Source organism: Notolepis coatsorum (assembly GCF_963971535.1).
Source record: "Notolepis coatsorum genome assembly, chromosome: 1".
Classification (NCBI taxonomy): Eukaryota; Metazoa; Chordata; class Actinopteri; order Aulopiformes; family Paralepididae; genus Notolepis; species Notolepis coatsorum.
The window spans coordinates 154,412,718-154,431,540 of NC_140165.1; the positions used below are offsets into that span (position 1 = coordinate 154,412,718).

At 43.0% G+C, this 18,823-nt stretch overlaps 1 protein-coding gene across 3 annotated transcripts in view; it reads right to left on the minus strand.

Moving 5' to 3' along the window:
• Nucleotides 1-12,737: 12,737 nt before the first annotated feature.
• The window catches only part of LOC311235935 (ral guanine nucleotide dissociation stimulator-like), a 32,721-nt gene continuing 26,635 nt past the window's right edge, over nt 12,738-18,823 (minus strand). For 2 of the 3 annotated variants that reach the window (XM_084323465.1, XM_084323464.1), the window contains exons 16-18: nt 18,549-18,803; nt 17,913-18,027; nt 12,738-15,791 (exon numbers count right to left, since the gene is read on the minus strand). In XM_084323465.1, the coding sequence (XP_084179591.1) occupies nt 15,616-15,791; nt 17,913-18,027; nt 18,549-18,803 (546 nt within the window). In that variant the 3' untranslated portion in view covers nt 12,738-15,615. The remainder of the gene's footprint in view (nt 15,792-17,912; nt 18,028-18,548; nt 18,804-18,823) is intronic. The other variant, XR_014620182.1, reaches the window with a different exon arrangement.

Sequence of the window (18,823 nt, forward strand, 5' to 3'; positions counted from 1 at the left end):
ACACACGGATAACCTGGCGCTGCAAGATGACGTCAGATTACATAATCTATCTCAGAAACTCCACATATCTGATTGATTGATTGAAAACTTTATTAACAGATTGCAGAATGGGTACAATACAGTACAGCTCAATACACACAATTGTTAAGGGGATGCAGACCAGAGAAAGACTTTCGTCTTGTTTACATCAGGGTCCCCCATTTTCAATTCATCAGGACATGACATACAGATAGACAGTACTGCTACATCTATACATTTATTTATGACATACCAGATTTGCAAATACAGTACTGTTTGTGATACAAAAAGAGTCCAGAAAAGTGAGTATATACATTTGACGTAAAAACTGTACATTGGAGGAGGTTGGGTGGGGGGGGGGGGGGGTTGGGTAGGAGGGGTTGGGGGGGGGACACTGTACAACTGTACAAGCAAAACTGTACATTGGAATATTGACAACCATACTAGGTAATTTACTGTACATTGGAGGGGGTTGGGGGGGAGAAACACTGTACAAACAAGCAAAACTGTACATTGGAATATTGACAACCATACTAGGTAATTTACTGTACATTGGAGGATTGATTGATTGATTGAAAAGTTTATTAACAGATTGCAGAATGGGTACAGTACAGTACAGCTCAATACATACAATTGTTAAGAGGATGCAGACCTGAGAAAGACTTTCGTCTTGTTTCCATCAGGGTCCTCCATTTTCAATTCATCATATGACACACACGAGATAGACAGTACTGCTACATCTATACATTTATGACATACCAGATTTTCAAATACAGTACTGTTTGTGATACTAAAAAATCCAGAAAAAGAGTGTATATACATTTGACATAGAAACTGTGCATTGGGGGAGGTTGGGTAGGTGGGGTGGGGCTGTACATTGGAGGTGGGGGGGGGGGGGGGGGGGGGGGGGGTTGGGTAGGGGGGGGGGGCACTGTACATTGGAATACTGACCTACATTTGACATAGAAACTGTACATTGGAGGAGGTTGGGTAGGTGGGGTGGGGTTGGGTGGGGCTGTACATTGGAGGTGGGGGGGGGGGGGGTGGGTACATTGGAATACTGACAAAGCCATGCTTGGTCTTTATTGTACAACTGGGTTAGGACATTTGTAGGGGCCAGTTTTGAATTGCAGTCTCCCGTAGGTGTTCTTTGGGAGTGGGTTAGGACATTTACAGGGGCCAGTTTCGAATTGCAGTCTCCCGTAGGTGTTCTTTGGGAGTGGTTTTGAAAGTGGGTAGTGATTCACATTCCTTTACAGCTTTAGGTAGGGCGTTCCACATTGATGTGGCATAATTGCTAAACATGTTTAGTCCCTTGTTTGAGCAGAATCTGGGTTTAACATGATTTGTGGAGCTCCCTCTGGTGTTGTGATCGTGGTATTCACTGACCTTTGGGAAGTATTTTGACATGTACATGGGTACCTTGGTCGTGTAGTGTATCTTGTACTCTTGTACTCTTCAAGTATTTTCTTTTACTCAATTAGGCCGTAAGGTGAAGGCTGTATCGTTTCATCCCGTTCCCACCTCGGCGGACTACGCAATTTTCACTCTGGGTGATATATATATTGGTGTGTGATTTAGGAATAAAAAGTTCTCCATTTAGAATCTACAATTTTTTGCGCAATCATCATTTTAAATTAAAACAGATTGCAGAATGGGTACAATACAGTACGGCTCAATACACACAATTGTTAAGGGGATGCAGACCAGAGAAAGACTTTCGTCTTGTTTACATCAGGGTCCCCCATTTTCAATTCATAACATTTATGACATACACCCGACATACAAATATACAGTACTGTTTATTTACATACAGAGTTTCTAAAAGAGAATATATACATTTGAGGGGGAGGAAACTGTACATTGTGTTGGTTGATTTTTGATTTTATTACGGATCCCCATTAGCTGGTGCCATGGCAACCAGCTAGTCTTCCTGGGGTCCACACAAAAAAACATACAAAAACAATTATTGCAAAACAGAATTATTAAAAGCCAGTACTCAACATACAATACACAATGAAACTAACAATTAAGATGGCTAAAATTACATGCAAGCAAAGAAACAGAAAACAAAAAAACAAAACAAAACAAAATACAAAATACAGTGTTAAATACAATTTAAGATTGTTTTTAAAATTGAATATTTTTAAGAATTGCTTTTAGAATGCTCATCAATGCTACTAAAACATCAATTTCACCATACCTTTAAAAAGAAAAGAAAAAACACACAAAGTAATCAGAAGAAGTTTTGGATAACATGGATGCAGCTATGCATGACATATATTAATTTCCTTCCGGATTATGGCTCCTTTGAGTTTCTTTTTGAAACTGTCCTTGTTTTCCGTCCGTATAATATGTAATGGGATCCTATTCCAGTATGTTATGGCTCTATTGGTTGGGGGGGGTTGGACATTTACCGGGGCCAGTTTCGAATTGCGGCCTCCCATAGGTGCTTTTTTAGAGCGGTTTTGAAGGGGTAGTGATTCACATTTCTTTACAGTTGTGGGCGTTCCACATTGTTGTGGCATAATTGCGAAATGTGTTTAGTCCCTTGTTTGAGCCGAATCTGGGTTGGACATGATTTGTGGAACTCTCTCTGGTGTTGTGGTCGTGGAATTCACTGACCATTGGGAAGTATTTCGACATGTACATGGGTACCTTAGTGGTGTAGTGTATCTTGTAGACCAGGCCCATTGCAAGTTGCTGTACTCAGTGTCGTCTACTCTAGCCATCCTAGGTTGTCAAAATGGGCAGGGGAGAGGTAGGTTTTAGGAGTAAGGTCGAAGGTTAGACTATAACCCTAGTTATATGAGTTCTGACAAGCGTTCTGCTTCGCCATATTGGACTTGCTCGTTATACCTATTTTTTTTTTCAGGGGACAATGACCACTGAAGTTTTGTTTTTTTACAATCATTTTCCAACATTGAACAGGAATATGGTTTGAACAGCATTTTCAAAGTCCTTCTTTTTCTCCTTTATTTTCATGTTCATCGGCTCTTCTTTAGAAATATAGTGTTCATTTCAAATACATGTGTTCAAATACATTACCAGAGTACAACTTATAGAATGCATATATTTCTTTTTTAAGTAGAAAATCCAAAGTGGTATTTGGTGAATTATATTAATATGTACTGTTGGACTGTGGTAATTCCATGTACGAATAAATAAATGATGAAATAAATAAACATAAATAAAAATAGGATAAAATGAAATAAAGTGGGCATGCTAGCGTCTGTACAGAGGTGAGGCTCTCATCTCCTGTTTTTCTTTTTTTTTTTTTTTTTTTTCAACCTTTATTTAAAATCGTAAGCATCTGAGGTTTCCCTCATTTACAGAAACGACGAGTGTACAGTACATAATAAAAACAATATTCACAGAAATTTAAACACCAGAGTAAAACAAATTAAAAACGTTTAAAAATCATTTTAAAATATCAACTAAAACAGTTACAGGTAGTCACACAATGGTCTGAAATCATACATTTAAACATTCCAAGGGAAGGGAGAACCTCCAATTTTAGCATGAGTTGAAGGACATTCCATGAGTTAGAGGCATCAAAGGAAAAGGCTGACTTCCCTAGCTCAGAACAAATCTGAGGAACCCTAAGAACCATCCAGTCATTCGATCGAGTTGAATAGGTTCCAATATTCCAATTTAACAGTGAGGAGATATAAACAGGTTGTTTACCAATAAGGGCTTTAAAAATAAATAAATACCAGTGTTTGTTGCGCCTTTCTGCAAGAGAAGGCCAACCCACCCTATCATACAGGACACAATGGTGAGTATCATAACTGTCACCAGTTATAAATCTGAGAGCTGAGTGATATGCAGAATCCAGAGGTTTAAGAGTTGATGCCGCAGCATGCCTATAAATTACATCACCATAGTCCAAAACTGATAAGAAGACTGATTCCACAATTCTTTTTCTACTAAATAGAGGAAAATTGGATCTGTTTCTGTACAGGAAACCAATTTTCTGTCGCAGTTTAGTGGCAAGATTTTCCACATGGAACTTAAATGTTAATTTCTTGTCGAGCCACAGGCCAAGATATTTATACTCAGTGACTCTCTCTATACAAGAGCCACTGACAGTAGATATCCTCACATCATCAAGGTTAATATTCCTTGCTCTTGAAAACAACATAAACTTTGTCTTACTAGCATTAAGAACCAATTTAAGACTAGTAAGGGCATCTTGTAGAGCATAAAAGGAAAGTTGCAATTTCTCAAAGGCCAGCTGTACAGAGTCTGCAATACAGTACACAATTGTGTCATCAGCATACAGATGGGCATGACATCCATACAAAGAAGAAACAATATCATTAATATAAATTGTAAAAAGGACAGGACCCAAAACTGAACCTTGTGGCACACCTTTAGTCATGGCCAAGAATTCAGATTGTGCTTGACCTAACTTCACACACTGCCGCCTAGAAGATAGATAATCCTGAAACCAGACACAGGCATTATCATCCAACCCAATGTTAGATAGTTTCTTTAGAAGTAAGTAGTGATCAACTGTGTCAAATGCTTTTGATAAGTCAACAAAGAGGGCAGCACAATGTTTCTTCTTATCTAATGCTGAAATAATGTAATTTGTAACCAAAGTGATGGCAGATGTTGTACTATGTTTGGCTCTAAAACCAGATTGTTGAGAGCTAAGTATGGAGTTAGTTGAAAGGTAATATTTGAGTTGTTTACTTACTAGTGTTTCCAGGACTTTAGCTAAGCAAGGTAGCCTGGAGATAGGACGATAATTATCTAAGTTATCCCTATCACCTCCCTTATGTAAAGGAATCACCCGTGCAGATTTCCAAACTAGAGGAAATCTACCTGATGAGATAGAGAGATTCAAAATATAAGTAATCTGTTCAGCGATAACTGGTGCAGCCAACTTAATAAAAAAAGACTCTAAGTTATCCTCACCTGTAGAACACTTTGCATCAATTGATTGCAAAGCATCAAATACAGCTGACTGTGTAAAAGGTTGAAAGGAGAAATGGGAAAGTGACGCCCACAGGGTACAAACAATCAGAATCAACAGGACAAGGTCCATTATAGTTCCTATTAAATAAATTACCAGCCTCTGCAAAATGCCTATTGAAGGCAACACAAATTTCACTCTGCTCAGAGATCACACAGTTTTCAACTTTAATATGAGAGGGTGAAGAATTAGATGATTTTATTTTGTTCACCTTCACCGCACTCCAAAATGTTGCCGGATTAGAGTATGAGTTTGTAACCAACTCCAGATAGTAATCAGTTTTAGATTTTCTTACTACTGCAGTACATTTGTTCCTAATTTGCCTAAAAGAAAGCCAATGTTGAGGGTCTCCAGAACGCCTTGCCCGAGACCATGCAGCATTTCTGTCTTTAATTAGGGTTGACAATTCCTGAGAAAACCAGGGTATTACTCTATCTTTAATGCGGACTTTTTTAAAAGGAGCATGTTTGTCAACTAGTAAATTAAATGTATTTACAAAGGAGTCCAGGGCTAACTGAACATCAATTTCAGTGTTACAATAAGTATCAGAAAGAACAAGATCATCTAAAAATGATTCGTTATTAAAAGATTTAAAATTCCTCCTTAAAACTGTGTGAGATCTTGTTTTTGGCAGTCTCGTGCTTCTTACACAGACTGTGGGGCAATGGTCACTTATGCCTAAGTCAAAAACCCCACAAGTTGAGATCCTGTCATATTTATTCACAAAAATCAAATCAATAAGGGTAGACCTAGAGTAATTTTTAAGGTTTGGTCTGGTGGGCTCAGTAATTAACTGGGAAAGACTGAGGTTACCACTGACTTCTTTAAGGTGCTTTGCAGCACCACTCAACCAGTCAATATTAAAATCACCCATGACAATCACCTCAGAGTCAATATATTGTGAAAGGAGCTCAGCTAATTTATCTAAAGAGCTAGCATCAGCAGAAGGGGGTCTGTAGACACCAATTACATATATAAAATTGTTGATCCCCAACTCGACCTTTAAAACAAGTACTTCAAAACACATTGGGATAGTGACAGCATAAACAACAGACACCGAAAAACAAGATTTAACATAAATAACTTTCACAACGATGAGTGTATAGTTCTTAGGTATTCACACATTAAAGGGGAACTATCTTATAAATGGCCTTTTTCAGTGTTTAGCATTGTTTCCTAGCTATGTGGACTTATATTAATATGATCTATGTCTCTAATTCTCATATTGGCGCATTTTTCCAATTCTCCTCTCACAATATTCACCCTCACTGAACTGAGTCATCTGAAAATGTGATGATTTGTGATGTCAGAGAGACACCGCTGCATGATAATGTCCCAGATGCCGCGAAGGCCACACAGTGGTTTAGGAGCCCAGCCTCAAAACAGTTTAAGATCTTCAGGTAGAAAAATGCTGTTTTTGAGGACTTGATTAGAAATACAAAACAATGAATTAAAAAATATATATAATTACAGAGGTGTTCCATAAACTCACAGGAATTGTGTAAAAGTGCCCAAATAGTGAAAGAAATAGTAAAATAGTTCCCCTTTAAGTACATTTCTCCTCTTATCCCCTTAACCTTTCAGCTAAAGTCTGATCGTTCATGTTTGACATATTCTGTACATTTTGTCCAAATCTTGTAGAATTTTTCCAGTTGAATTCTAATTGAGAATGACATTTTTTCCATACATATACGTATATCCTGAATTACATCTATCCAGTATTCAATTGTGGGTGTCTCTGGATTTAACCATTTTCTCGTGATAGCTTTCTTACTTGCTATCAAAAGCATCTTGATCAATTTCTTATCATTGAAATCCCATTTTACGAAGGAGATGTTCCCTAGGTACAGGGTGTCGAAATCAAAGGGGATGTCAATCTCAAAAATGGCTTATAGGTTCCTGTGTATCAGTCTGTGCCAAAGTCTGGCATTCCCAAAATATATGTAAATGATTAGCTTCTATCGATCCACAGGATCTCCAGCAACCCGCCCCGATTCCCTGGTGTCTTTTCTGTCTCTGTAGAGATTCAAAGCTATGGAAAACCCCTTTGAGAACGAATGAGGAGTAGTTTGTGAGACCTTTCCTTATCCATCCTTTAAATCTTGCATCTTTTCTGTTGGGGGGAGTCTGAATCATATGCACACCATCTCAGCTTTCTGAGAGGACCCCTCACTCGTCTTTATCGTGTCTTGCCAGATTCTCAGAGCTACATTAATCCAGAGATTGTTTTTCTTTATCATATTGTCTATTGATCCGCTGTCTGCCACTATAGCTGGTAGTGGAACCCCTTCCGCTATTTCACATTCAATTTCTTTCCATCTTGCTGAAAACGATGGAGCACACCAGCATACTGTACTATTGGCCTCAGTTGGGCTGCATAAAAATAGTCCCGTAGGCATGGTAGACTTATTCCCCCCTTTTCTTTTCTTATCTGTAGTGTTTTATATCTGATTCTGGGTTTTTTCCCTTGCCATAGGTATCTTGATATTAATCTATCCCACTCTATAAATTGTTTCGTGCGTATCTCCACTGGGAGGGTTTGGAACAAGTATAACAATCTCGATAGTATATTCATCTTAATTGAGTCCACCCTGGAGCTTAGACTCAGGAAGGGGATCAGGCTCCATCTTAATATATCTGACTTTAAAGGGGACATGCATTGCTATTCCTTGCACTATTTGGGCAACTTTACACAATTCCTGTGAGTCTATGGAAGACATCTGTAATTTTTTTTATTTATTTTTTAATTCATAGTTTTATATGTCTAATGAAGTACTCAAAAGCATAATTTTTCAGCCTCAGGATTTCAGGCTGTTATTGGATGGGCTCCGCCCATAAGCCCTTTCAGTGACAGTCACCCACACAGCGTGATGCATACGAGAGAGAGCGAGAGAGAGAGAATGAGCAAGCGAGAGAGAGAGAGAAGAGATCCGTCCCCGACACACACGCAGTCAAGTTTGTGTGTAAATGCTCCTATGAGGGAGAGAGATGGCGCACACACATTTTTACACACACTTCTGCATGGTCCCACCGGTCCCTCCCTCTCTCTCTCTCTATCTCTCTCTCTCCCTCTCTCTCACTCGCTCGTTCTCTGCCTCTGTCAAAACCCGTTTGAGGAAGTGTCGGGTTACACTATGCGCTACAACCATAGAGGGGGCGTTACTGCAAATCAGTACCTTATTCACGTCAGCAATACCGTCAAATCAGAACAGCTTAGTTGAGTGAGGGAGGATCTCGTGAACTCGAGACTAGACTGATGAGTCAATATGATAATTAACAACACAGACCACATTGATATAATCCCCAATTGCTAGGATACAATGCTAAACACTGGAAAAGGCCATTTATAATGCATGGGACCTTTAATCTGTTATTCAAGGAAACGTAATTGACGTCAAATAACCTCGAGACATCTCTTGGCAGGTTCACCCCCAGGTAATTTAATGAGTCTACTTCCCATTTCAATTTATATTTCTCTCTAATATTGTTGGGGGGGGGGGGGGTTGTAGTTAAACGTAAGTATTTGGGTCTCCTGGGGCGGCTACGTGGCGTAGTGGGCAAGGCGCTCGCCACAAATGCAGAGACGCTGGGCTTGCCTGTTCGAGCCCAGCGCTCCACATTGCTTTCAGTTTAGCTGGTCGTTCATACTAATACACATTGGCCGTATTAGGGGGTGGGAAACTGATGGGTGGGGATCGGGCGTTGTGGACAGCGACTCCTACAGGTCGGTTGGTGCGCCTGCGCAGTAGAATCAGGAAGTGTCGGGGGCAGCGTGAGCCTCCCACGCGTTACTCCTCGCCACTGAGAGATCGAGCTGCGCAGGTGAAAAGATGCGACTGCTGTTACCTCAAGTACCGGAGGGGACTTGTGCTATGTATGACTTAGTCCACATTGCAGCCGGCTTGTGGGAGGCAAGAAACAGCGTTTGTGACAGGGGAGGGTTGAATTGGATGATACGAAATTGGGATGGGAGAAAAAATTTAGAAAATGGGAGAAAAAGTGGATAAAAAAAAGTATTTGGGTCTCCTGGATATTTAATTTGTAGCCTGAGAGTGTCCCATATTGTTCTAGCAAGTTAAATAGTTTTGGAATTGTCTGAGTGGGTTGGGTCAGGTATACCATGACATCATCCGCAAAAAGACTGAGTTTATGTTCTCCGTCTGCCATGCCCACTCCCTTTATGTCTGCATTTCGTCTTATCCATTGACTCAGGGGTTCTATAAATGTACCCGCTGAGGTCTCCTTTACGAGCATCAGAACAATGAGGAGGGTCCGGGCTCCTCACACCCGTCCTAGTGAGGAGCGGAGGGATAGAACACGGACTGTGCGAAACAAGGGTGCAGTACCCAAAAAACGCACAAGGTGAGTAGACCGTGTGAAAAAAGGCCCGCGTCTACCTCACCACGCATCCTGCTCGTTACCTAGCGGCCGGATGCAGAGGAGGTCCCAGCCCCATGGACCGCACGAGCAACAGGGCTCTCTGTCGGGTCCAGGAGCTAGAACCCGACCAAAGGGACCCGGTGAGGACAACGAGACCGCGGCATCGCGTCCTCCCCAGGCGCCGCTTGTGACACCACCTCCCCTCCGTCAGGACCACCAAGTTCCATGTTCTAACGAATCGTTGACTGGTAGGTGGGGGTTCAGGATGAGTCCCGAGTCTCTGACACGTTTGATCGTAAACCACAGGGGGGCGCTACCGGAACTGATTGCTCAAAAGCAGAGAGACCACCCTGTGACGTTCGATCTGCCCTGTCATTTCTACCCGGAAATGTAGGGGGCTCTTAAGCTGGCAGATTTCCATAGCAAGAGGAGAGCTCGGCTGCCACCTGGCGGAGACGTACTCCCTCCTGTCTGACTACATAAACATCCGTTATGTTGTTTGGGCAGACCAGGACGTGCCGGTCCCCAGGACAGCGTTGAAACGCCCGGGAACAGGCACTGATTTCCCTTCCCCAGTATGTTTAATTGCATCAAAGAATATAGGGAAACAATGTCCAGGCACGCACTCCAGGTTTTTCCAAATTTATTGGCAGCCTGTAATCATGACGTTTCGGTGTGAACACACCTTCTTCAGAATGGCTTGCATGACGCATGAAGGGTAAGTGACCCTAGTATATACAAGACAAACAGGAAGTAACAACATAGGAAGTGACAACACATTCCCACAAGAGATCTGCAAAAAAGTACAAAATACCACTTACAAGCACAACCTTTTCAGAATTATGTAAATCAAAAAGAAGCGTGTAAATCAAAAAGAAACATGTAAATCACAAAGAGATATATCTATATATATTTTTATATATTTTTATACAGAGTAGGCCTACATCTTAAACTCATGACCCATATAAGCCATCTTTCAATTATAAATATAAAGAATGATAAATGAAAAAATCGAATTTCTGAGCACAAATGTTCTATAAGAAGAAATTACGAGAAGTCTTCAGTTGCAAGGCACTTTAATAAGTTAGGACATAATATTTCTGGCTTAAAATACATGGGTATAGAGCAGGTCTTGAGACCACCAAGAGGCTCTTGCTACAAAGGCAATGCTTTTATATTCATTATCTGGATTGTTTAGAGCCTAGAGGCCTCAATGAGGAAACTGTTTTGACCTGTTTCATTTGATTATTTCATTTCATTCGATTGTTTATTATTTATTTTCATTCATCATTCTTTATATTTATAATTGAAAGATGGCTTATATGGGTCATGCGTTTAAGATGTAGGCCTACTCTGTATAAAATATATATAAATATATATAGATATATCTCTTTGTGATTTACATGTTTCTTTTTGATTTACACGCTTCTTTTTTATTGTTGTGATCGTGGTATTCACTGACCTTTGGGAAGTATTTTGACATGTACATGGGTACCTTGGTCGTGTAGTGTATCTTGTAGACCAGGCCCATTGCAAGTTGCTGTACTCTGTCGTCTACTCTAAGCCATCCTAGTTTGTCAAAGTGGGCAGGGGTGAGGTGGGTTCGAGGAGTAAGGTCAAGCCGTAGTCTGACCAGTTTGTTTTGAGATGTTTGTAATTTTGTTTTTAGCGCCTTATAATCCAGCCGAAAAGGGCTCTGTAGTCGCCGGTGTAGGTTATCCAGTGTACATATCCACACGGTTCTCGTCTAGGGCTCCTCGGATGACGGCACCAGGTTAAGCCGCCCAGCCTGGATAAGCACACTAGCTCGGTACGAGGAAGCGTTGGTAATGCTGGTCACTGTAGAACAGTAGCCGCACGATACACTATACATAATAGACTATTACTTAAATAATAGAATAGGTCGAACTCGACGATACAGCGTTAAACTCTGACACTTCAGCTATCAATTCGCACGCGGTCTCAAGGCTCTATTTTGGGGCAAAACGGGCCCACTTCACAGCACGTTGTATCGTGGTGTGAGGCTTCAACTTATTGGTTAACATACTGCTGTATTCACCTGCGCCGTATTTATACGTTAGGTGAACAATCTAGTACCAGCCTTATTTCTGTCTCGTATTCTTGCGCAGAGCCGGTCATGTCCAGGCATGTCTTTGGCGGTGACTTTGAACTAGACATTGGGGGTATGGCCGTGGTGCCTAGGGGATCGCTGTCCAATAGGAGAACGAAATATTATGGTCTGTACTAGGTAAAGGGATATTCCGTGTATATGTACAAAGAATATACAAGGGATATCAGACGATATACAAATACTATACAATATATCTCAAGTAATAAATATATATATTCGGTTTAATCTGATCCTTCGCAACACAATGCATCACTGTGCCTCACTGCATAACTGAGCAGAGTGACAGTTACCATCTTCCTGGACTCTTACTTTTGAAACAGCACTGTGCAATATTTCACCTACTGTAGACTTCAGTATTTTTACTGTATTTATTTACTGTACATCTTATTCCATTTTTATTCTATTTTTTTTTTTTTTATCCACTTTTTCTCCCATTTTCTTTATTTTCTCCCATCCCAATTTCGTATCATCCAATTCAACCCTCCCCTGTCACGAACGCTGTTCCTTGCCTCCCACAAGCCGGCTGCAATGTGGACTAAGTCATACATAGCACAAGTCCCCTCTGGTACTTGAGGTAACAGCAGTCGCATCTTTTCACCTGCGCAGCTCGATCTCTCAGTGGCGAGGAGTAACACGTGGGAGGCTCACGCTGCCCCCGACACTTCCTGATTCTACTGCGCAGGCGCACCAACCGACCTGTAGGAGTCGCTGTCCACAACGCCCGATCCCCACCCATCAGTTTCCCACCCCCTAATACGGCCAATGTGTATTAGTATGAACGACCAGCTAAACTGAAAGCAATGTGGAGCGCTGGGCTCGAACAGGCGAGCCCAGCGTCTCTGCATTCGTGGCGAGCGCCTTGCCCACTACGCCACGTAGCCGCCCCCTATTCTATTCTTATATTTTATTCTATTCTTATTCTTAGGCAATTTGATTGGTTTTGTTATTCTTATTCGTGACCTGTTCCGTCTAAATGTTTAATGTTGAGCGATTTGCAGTGTCAAATTTCCCTCGGGATAATAAAGGTATTTCTATTCTATGTCCCAACCGTATTAAACCATCTTACATTAATTAAATAGATTTAACACACACACAGATTAAGTCTCTAGTCTAGTGTATACTTTGATAATACTACTAGTTTCTAGTGTATACTTTCTTAATACTACTGCATCACAAGAAAAAGAGAGGCCATTTACTTTTATAAACGTAATGTTTATTTGTATATACAGGAATATATATTAATCTATAATCAAGAAAGGAGAGAATGTACAATGCAAAAACAAAATCTCTATATACAAATCAATAAATAATATCAACATAAACAAGGACAATTCCATATACTACATTAATTGTTGTGTTCCTGGAGAATTAAGAAGAGTAAAACAAAGAGAGACTGCAGTAAGTTATAAAAGTTTTAAATTCTTGTTAAAATAAAAATGGCACCAGAGCACAGTTCAGGAAAATGTAATGCAAGATGATTTCCAGTTTATATTCTGACAGTCTTTGTTTTAACACAGACAAAAAAGACTTGAGTCTAATTGTAATGATTTATGTCAACAAACCATTCCACCACCAATGAAATGCTTGCAGGGTAATAACATTTATTTTAATGATGCTCATAGCAAAACTTAGGTTCTAAAAATTGGCATAGAATAATAGCATTCTCAATGTAGTTCCTGGCCGACACCACGGCTTCAAATTGTTTGAAAGGCTCATTTAATCCTCCATGGGGTAACAAACTCCACTGGCCCCTAACTTGTTATCAAAGGGTCATACTGTATAACATAATTTTTTAGTGTTCTCAGCATTTAATCAGAGAAAATGTGACAAAGCGTAAACATACCAATTGATACATTTTCGGTGTGATAGGCAGAGGACACAACAACCCCCCCCCCCCCCCCCCCCCCCTCCTCCTTTTTGGCACATGTAGAGTAAGCCTGTTGCCTCACTGCCTGTAAACAAGTCAACAACAACGAATGACTCTGCGAGGGATAGGTTGACACATTCACCATTGACACCACATGGAGGAGACGGTATGTTCACAGTGCTCAGCATTGCGTGCCAATCAGAATGATGGGCAGAGTGAAGAGATCAAGCATCACAGTGTTGAACAGCACAGGGTTAAAGCACATCACAGTGACAGGAGAGAGCTAGCCCAACACATGCTAACGCCCCTGCTTGACACCATATTGCTTCCACGTTAATGTCCTCGTCCTAACAAGAGGATCGCTCAAATCATCATTAAGAGAATTGGAAACAAATGTCATGCGGCTCAAAATAATAAAGGCATATAATGGTCGCAGTGCAATCTAAATGGTTTTAAATATTTTTTTTTATCTATGATATAAAATTAAAATATGCTGATATTGGGCAGCGCAATGCTTTTGTAACTGAAGTGACAACACTTTGTTCCTCTTGCATGCATGTGCATGGAGTTTGGCAGCCACACAGGCATTCATCAGGCAGTTTATGAAGACCCCACCATCACCGCTGGCATGTAAAACCACTGCTTTCCCACCCTCATGCCAAAGATACGTCATACTGAGACAAAGTGGTAGGATATGCCATCATCTGAACCCCTGGGTGTTCTCGGCATGCACAATACAGTGCTGTCATAGGAGACGCTCGCTGTCATGTCTGTCCTTGCGGGGAGATAGAAAATACAGTGATGATATAATAGAAGTGCAGTTTGTAGGACCTCTTCGGAAAGATAATTAGCAGCACCATATCAGAACAGAGAACTGCAAACATGTACAAAGCAAAAAGAGTCAATGATGTATAGTGAATCTATTAACAAAATCATATGGTCCATTTGCAAAATAACATACTGCAAAGTTGGGTGTCTTTGAAATAATTATGTACACTCAGTTTCTTGCTCATTTGTTCTCGTCTAGGACACATCTTGTCCCCAGCCGACCCTGGTCATATATGATCGTAAGGACTGCCACATCCCTCTCGGTGTAATGTAGTGGTTATGATCCAATAAAAACAGTGGCATGTTGACTCTTGGCTGTTCCAAATGCAATTTCAGCTCCTGTTTCACACTTTGTTCCGCTAAGCTAAAATAGCATAGACCACTTGACTTATTTTTTAACATGGCAGCGATTGAAGTAAACTTTTCATAGGTTTTTTTAACAGACCTTTCAATGTGGCCCCCCACCACCTCTCCACCCTGTGGAAGAACACACACACACACGCTGTCTGACCGTAAGTCCAGGCCACCACCACCTCTCCGCCCTGTGGAGGGACAGGGACACACACACACACCGTCTGACCGTAAGTCCAGGCCACCACCACCTCTCCGCCCTGTGGAGGGACACACACACACAGTCTGACCGTAAGTTCAGGCCACCACCACCTCTCCGCCCTGTGGAGGGACAGGGACACACACACACCGTCTGACCGTAAGTTCAGGCCACCACCACCTCTCCGCCCTGTGGAGGGACAGGGACACACACACACACACACACCGTCTGACCGTAAGTCCAGGCCACCACCACCTCTCCGCCCTGTGGAGGGACACACACACACACACCGTCTGACCGTAAGTTCAGGCCACCACCACCTCTCCGCCCTGTGGAGGAACACACACACACGCCGTCTGACCGTAAATCCAGGCCACCGGCCTCCTGAGGCTCATATGCTCCTGAGTTCTCGTCTCCAGAGTCACAATGTCAAAAGAGTGAAAGTAGAACATGGACCAGTGTCCCCATGTATCCCATTAACACAGCCAGATACCACGAACCCCAGGGGGTGAGAGGTCACGAGACAGCTTCTTCCCAGGGGGTGAGAGGTCATGGGACAGCTTCTTTTTGAGCTCTCCTTCCGAGGAGGAACGTCTGAAGTGAGAGGATCTCACTTTTCCTGCAAACTTCTCAGGTTTGCAGAGATCAAAACGGCTGTGTTAGTAAGTGCTACTGTGTTCTGCCATTTCCAGGTAGTCTGGAATTTAGTTCATTGGTCCTTTAGTTTTCCACTGGTCTCTCTCTCTCCAACAGCTTCTACCAAAACTCTGTTCCTTCAGCTCAGGGTCATGAGGTGGGCCTACAGCAGAGCCCGCAGACCTGAGCAGAGAGTTCTGTATTTTAGGGGGAACCGTTTCTTAGAAGATCCCTTTAGCGATTTTCAGGCCCTTCTGTTTCATGCGAGGCAGCGTGGAGCTGGTCACGTTCTTGGCCCGCACCGGCCTGGACAGACCTCGCTTTTTCAGCACAAAGTCATAGTTGGCAGCAGAGTTCATGGCATAGAAGACATTGGCATTGTCTGGAATCCGCAGCTCTACAGAGTGAGAGAAGAAGAGGTAACACAGTGATTTAAAGGCACACTAAGTAGTTTCAGCCACTAGATGTCACCAGAGCACCATCGAAGATCCAATGATATTATATCAAACATACCAAAAAATCTATGTCAGAAACATATTTTAGATTAAACTTTAGATAGAAAGGGCGGAGCGTAGCGGAGATTGCGCTTGTCACCAATGCAAGAGGCTGCGGTCTCGACTCCCGGAGTCAGCATTGCCTTGGCTTGGGCTGATCGTCATACTAACTCGTTTGGCTGAGTTAGGGGGAGGGAATTCATGGGTGGGAATCTGGCGTTGTGGACAGTGACGCCTACAGGTCAGGTCTGGGCGCTTGCTCAGCGGAAGCAGGACTTGATGAAGGCAGCGTGACCTCCCACACGTTAGGCTTCACCAATGAGAGTCCTCGCTGCCAGGGGGAAAAAGAGTCACTGGCTGTCGCCGCGCGTGTCAGAGGAAGGTGCGGATGACTTCAGGGTTCCCTTGTACCGACCAGTAGGAGAACATGCGCACAACAACCAGGCAGGGGAGGGGGGGAATTGGCACAACGACTAAAATTGGGACTGGGAGAAAAACAGAGAAAAATCGGAGAAAAAATAAAAATAAAATAAAAAAACTTTAGATAGAAAAGGAGACTTGACAAGCGAAAAACAGGAAAACAGGGGCAGAGAACCATGGATTGCCCAGTAGCAGTGTTATTAAATTAGGAGCATTCCACATGGGGAAATGCACATAATCGTTTAGTGGTTGAGTCTACAAGGTCGTCATTGCTGGCCCAATAGGATGAGGACCACATAGGGGCGGCTACGTGGCGTGGTGGGCAAGGCGCTCGCCACGAATGCGGAGAGCCCAGCGCTCCACATTGCTTTCAGTTTAGCTGGTCGTTCATACTAATACACATTGGCCGTATTAGGGGGTGGGAAACTGATGGGTGGGGATCGGGCGTTGTGGACAGCGACTCCTACAGATCGGTTGGTGCGCCTGCGCAGTAGAATCAGGAAGTGTCGGGGGCAGCGTGAGCCTCCCACGCGTTACTCCTCGCCACTGAGAGATCGAGCTGCGCAGGTGAAAAGATGCGACTGCTGTTACCTCAAGTACCGGAGGGGACTTGTGCTATGTATGACTTAGTCCACATTGCAGCCGGCTTGTGGGAGGCAAGAAACAGCGTTCGTGACAGGGGAGGGTTGAATTGGATGATAAGAAATTGGGATGGGAGAAAATATAGAAAAGGGGAGAAAAAGTGGATAAAAAAAAATTGTCAATTCTACACGGTCCTCAGTGGAAATTAACGCAAATATTTGTGTGCTTTTAATAATCATGGTAAAAAGTGTTACTCCACAACGCAAGAGACACCGGGTTTGAATCTGGCTGTCGGCGTTGCCTCCAGCTTGGGCCGGCCGTCATACTAACTCAATTGGCAGAGTTAGCGGGTGGGAAGTCGAAGGGTGGTAATCTGGACGTTGTAAACAGCGACTCCTACAGGTCGGTTGGGGCGCCTGCACAGCAGAGACAGGAAAATGGTGGGGGCAGTGTGAGCCTCCTACACGTTACTCCTCGCCAAATGAGAGTCCGCGCTGGCAGGTGAAAAGATGCGGCTGGCTACCTGCACATGTATCGGAGGGGATATGTGACGGGCTTCTATCCTCCCTACAACCGGCCAGTGGGGGGCACATGCAAGCAACGTTCAAGACAGGGGAGGGGAGAATTGGCACGGCTAAATTGGGATGGGAGAAAAATAGAAAAAGGAGGAGAAAATGTAGATACAAAAAAAAAAGTGTTACTCCATATGGTGGTAGGAAGGCGAAGCTCGACACTAAAAACAACCAAATGTATTCATTCTAATTTAAATGCATAGGTGATGCTTCAGTCTGTCGACATTCATCATTGGTCCGATTAAGGTTGACAGACCAAAACATCTCTCCTATGTTTTATATTAGAATTAATCAATTTATTTGGGTTTATTTTAACCTGAGTGTCACTTTTAACCAGAGTTTCTTATAACCTTCCTACCTACAATGTCTTCCATTTCAAGTTAGCACCTCTCTAGTTGTAAGAGCAGGAAAGACTCTCGCTCCCGATTCCATGTGGTGCTAAATCATTACCTTTTTCCTCAGAGATTTTCTGCATCAGTTCAAAGTCCTCGGTTTTCTCTCGGTCCAAGTTGTGTTTGATCATGGCCTTCCTGATCACCACTGGAGTCTTGTCCTGACTAGTCACCTGAAACATGGAATCAACAGCACACATTTTAGTCGTTATGCCAATTCCCTTCCAGGTTGGTGCACTACCCTACTGTCAGCCTCCTCCGATACATGCAAGTCACCAGCTGCTTCTTTTCACTTGACAGCTAGGAGTTTCAATGGGAGAGCGTAACACATGAGGAGGTTCATGCCATCTCTCCCAGATTCCCTCCCTTCTAAACAGGCACCCTGACCAACCAGGTGCCCTGACCAACCAGTAGGTGTTGCTACTATAACAACCAGGACTCATACCCCACCAGCTTCCCACCCGCAAACACAGCCAATTGTGTTCGTAGGGACAACTGACCAAGCCAGAGGTAGGCGAATGCTTAGACCTCTACACTACCCAGCCACACCTTAAAGGCTATTTTATTATAAAGTACACAGCCATACCCAAGAGAGAGAGAAATGTGACAATGGCCATGAGAACCCGGGACATCACGAGTATGTGAGCCTTAGCCCGCTGAGCTACCAAAAGCACCTCCTGCCACTCCTCCTCACCAGGATGCTCTTGTACATGTTTCCATTGTCCACATCCAGGCTGACGCGGATGATGCAGCAGTCGTCCACCTGCTGGTTGTAGAGTGGCAGGGACAGTGTGGAGTAGTTGGACACGGCCGAAACGGAACGTTTGTGGGAGCGGGACGCCGGCTGAGGGGTGGAGGAGGAGACGGATGAGGAGGAGGCGCTGCTGGACCCCGAGCCAGACCCCATGCCGGAGGTGTCCAGAGACGACAGAGACGTACACTCCCAGAACTGAATAGAATAGAATAGAA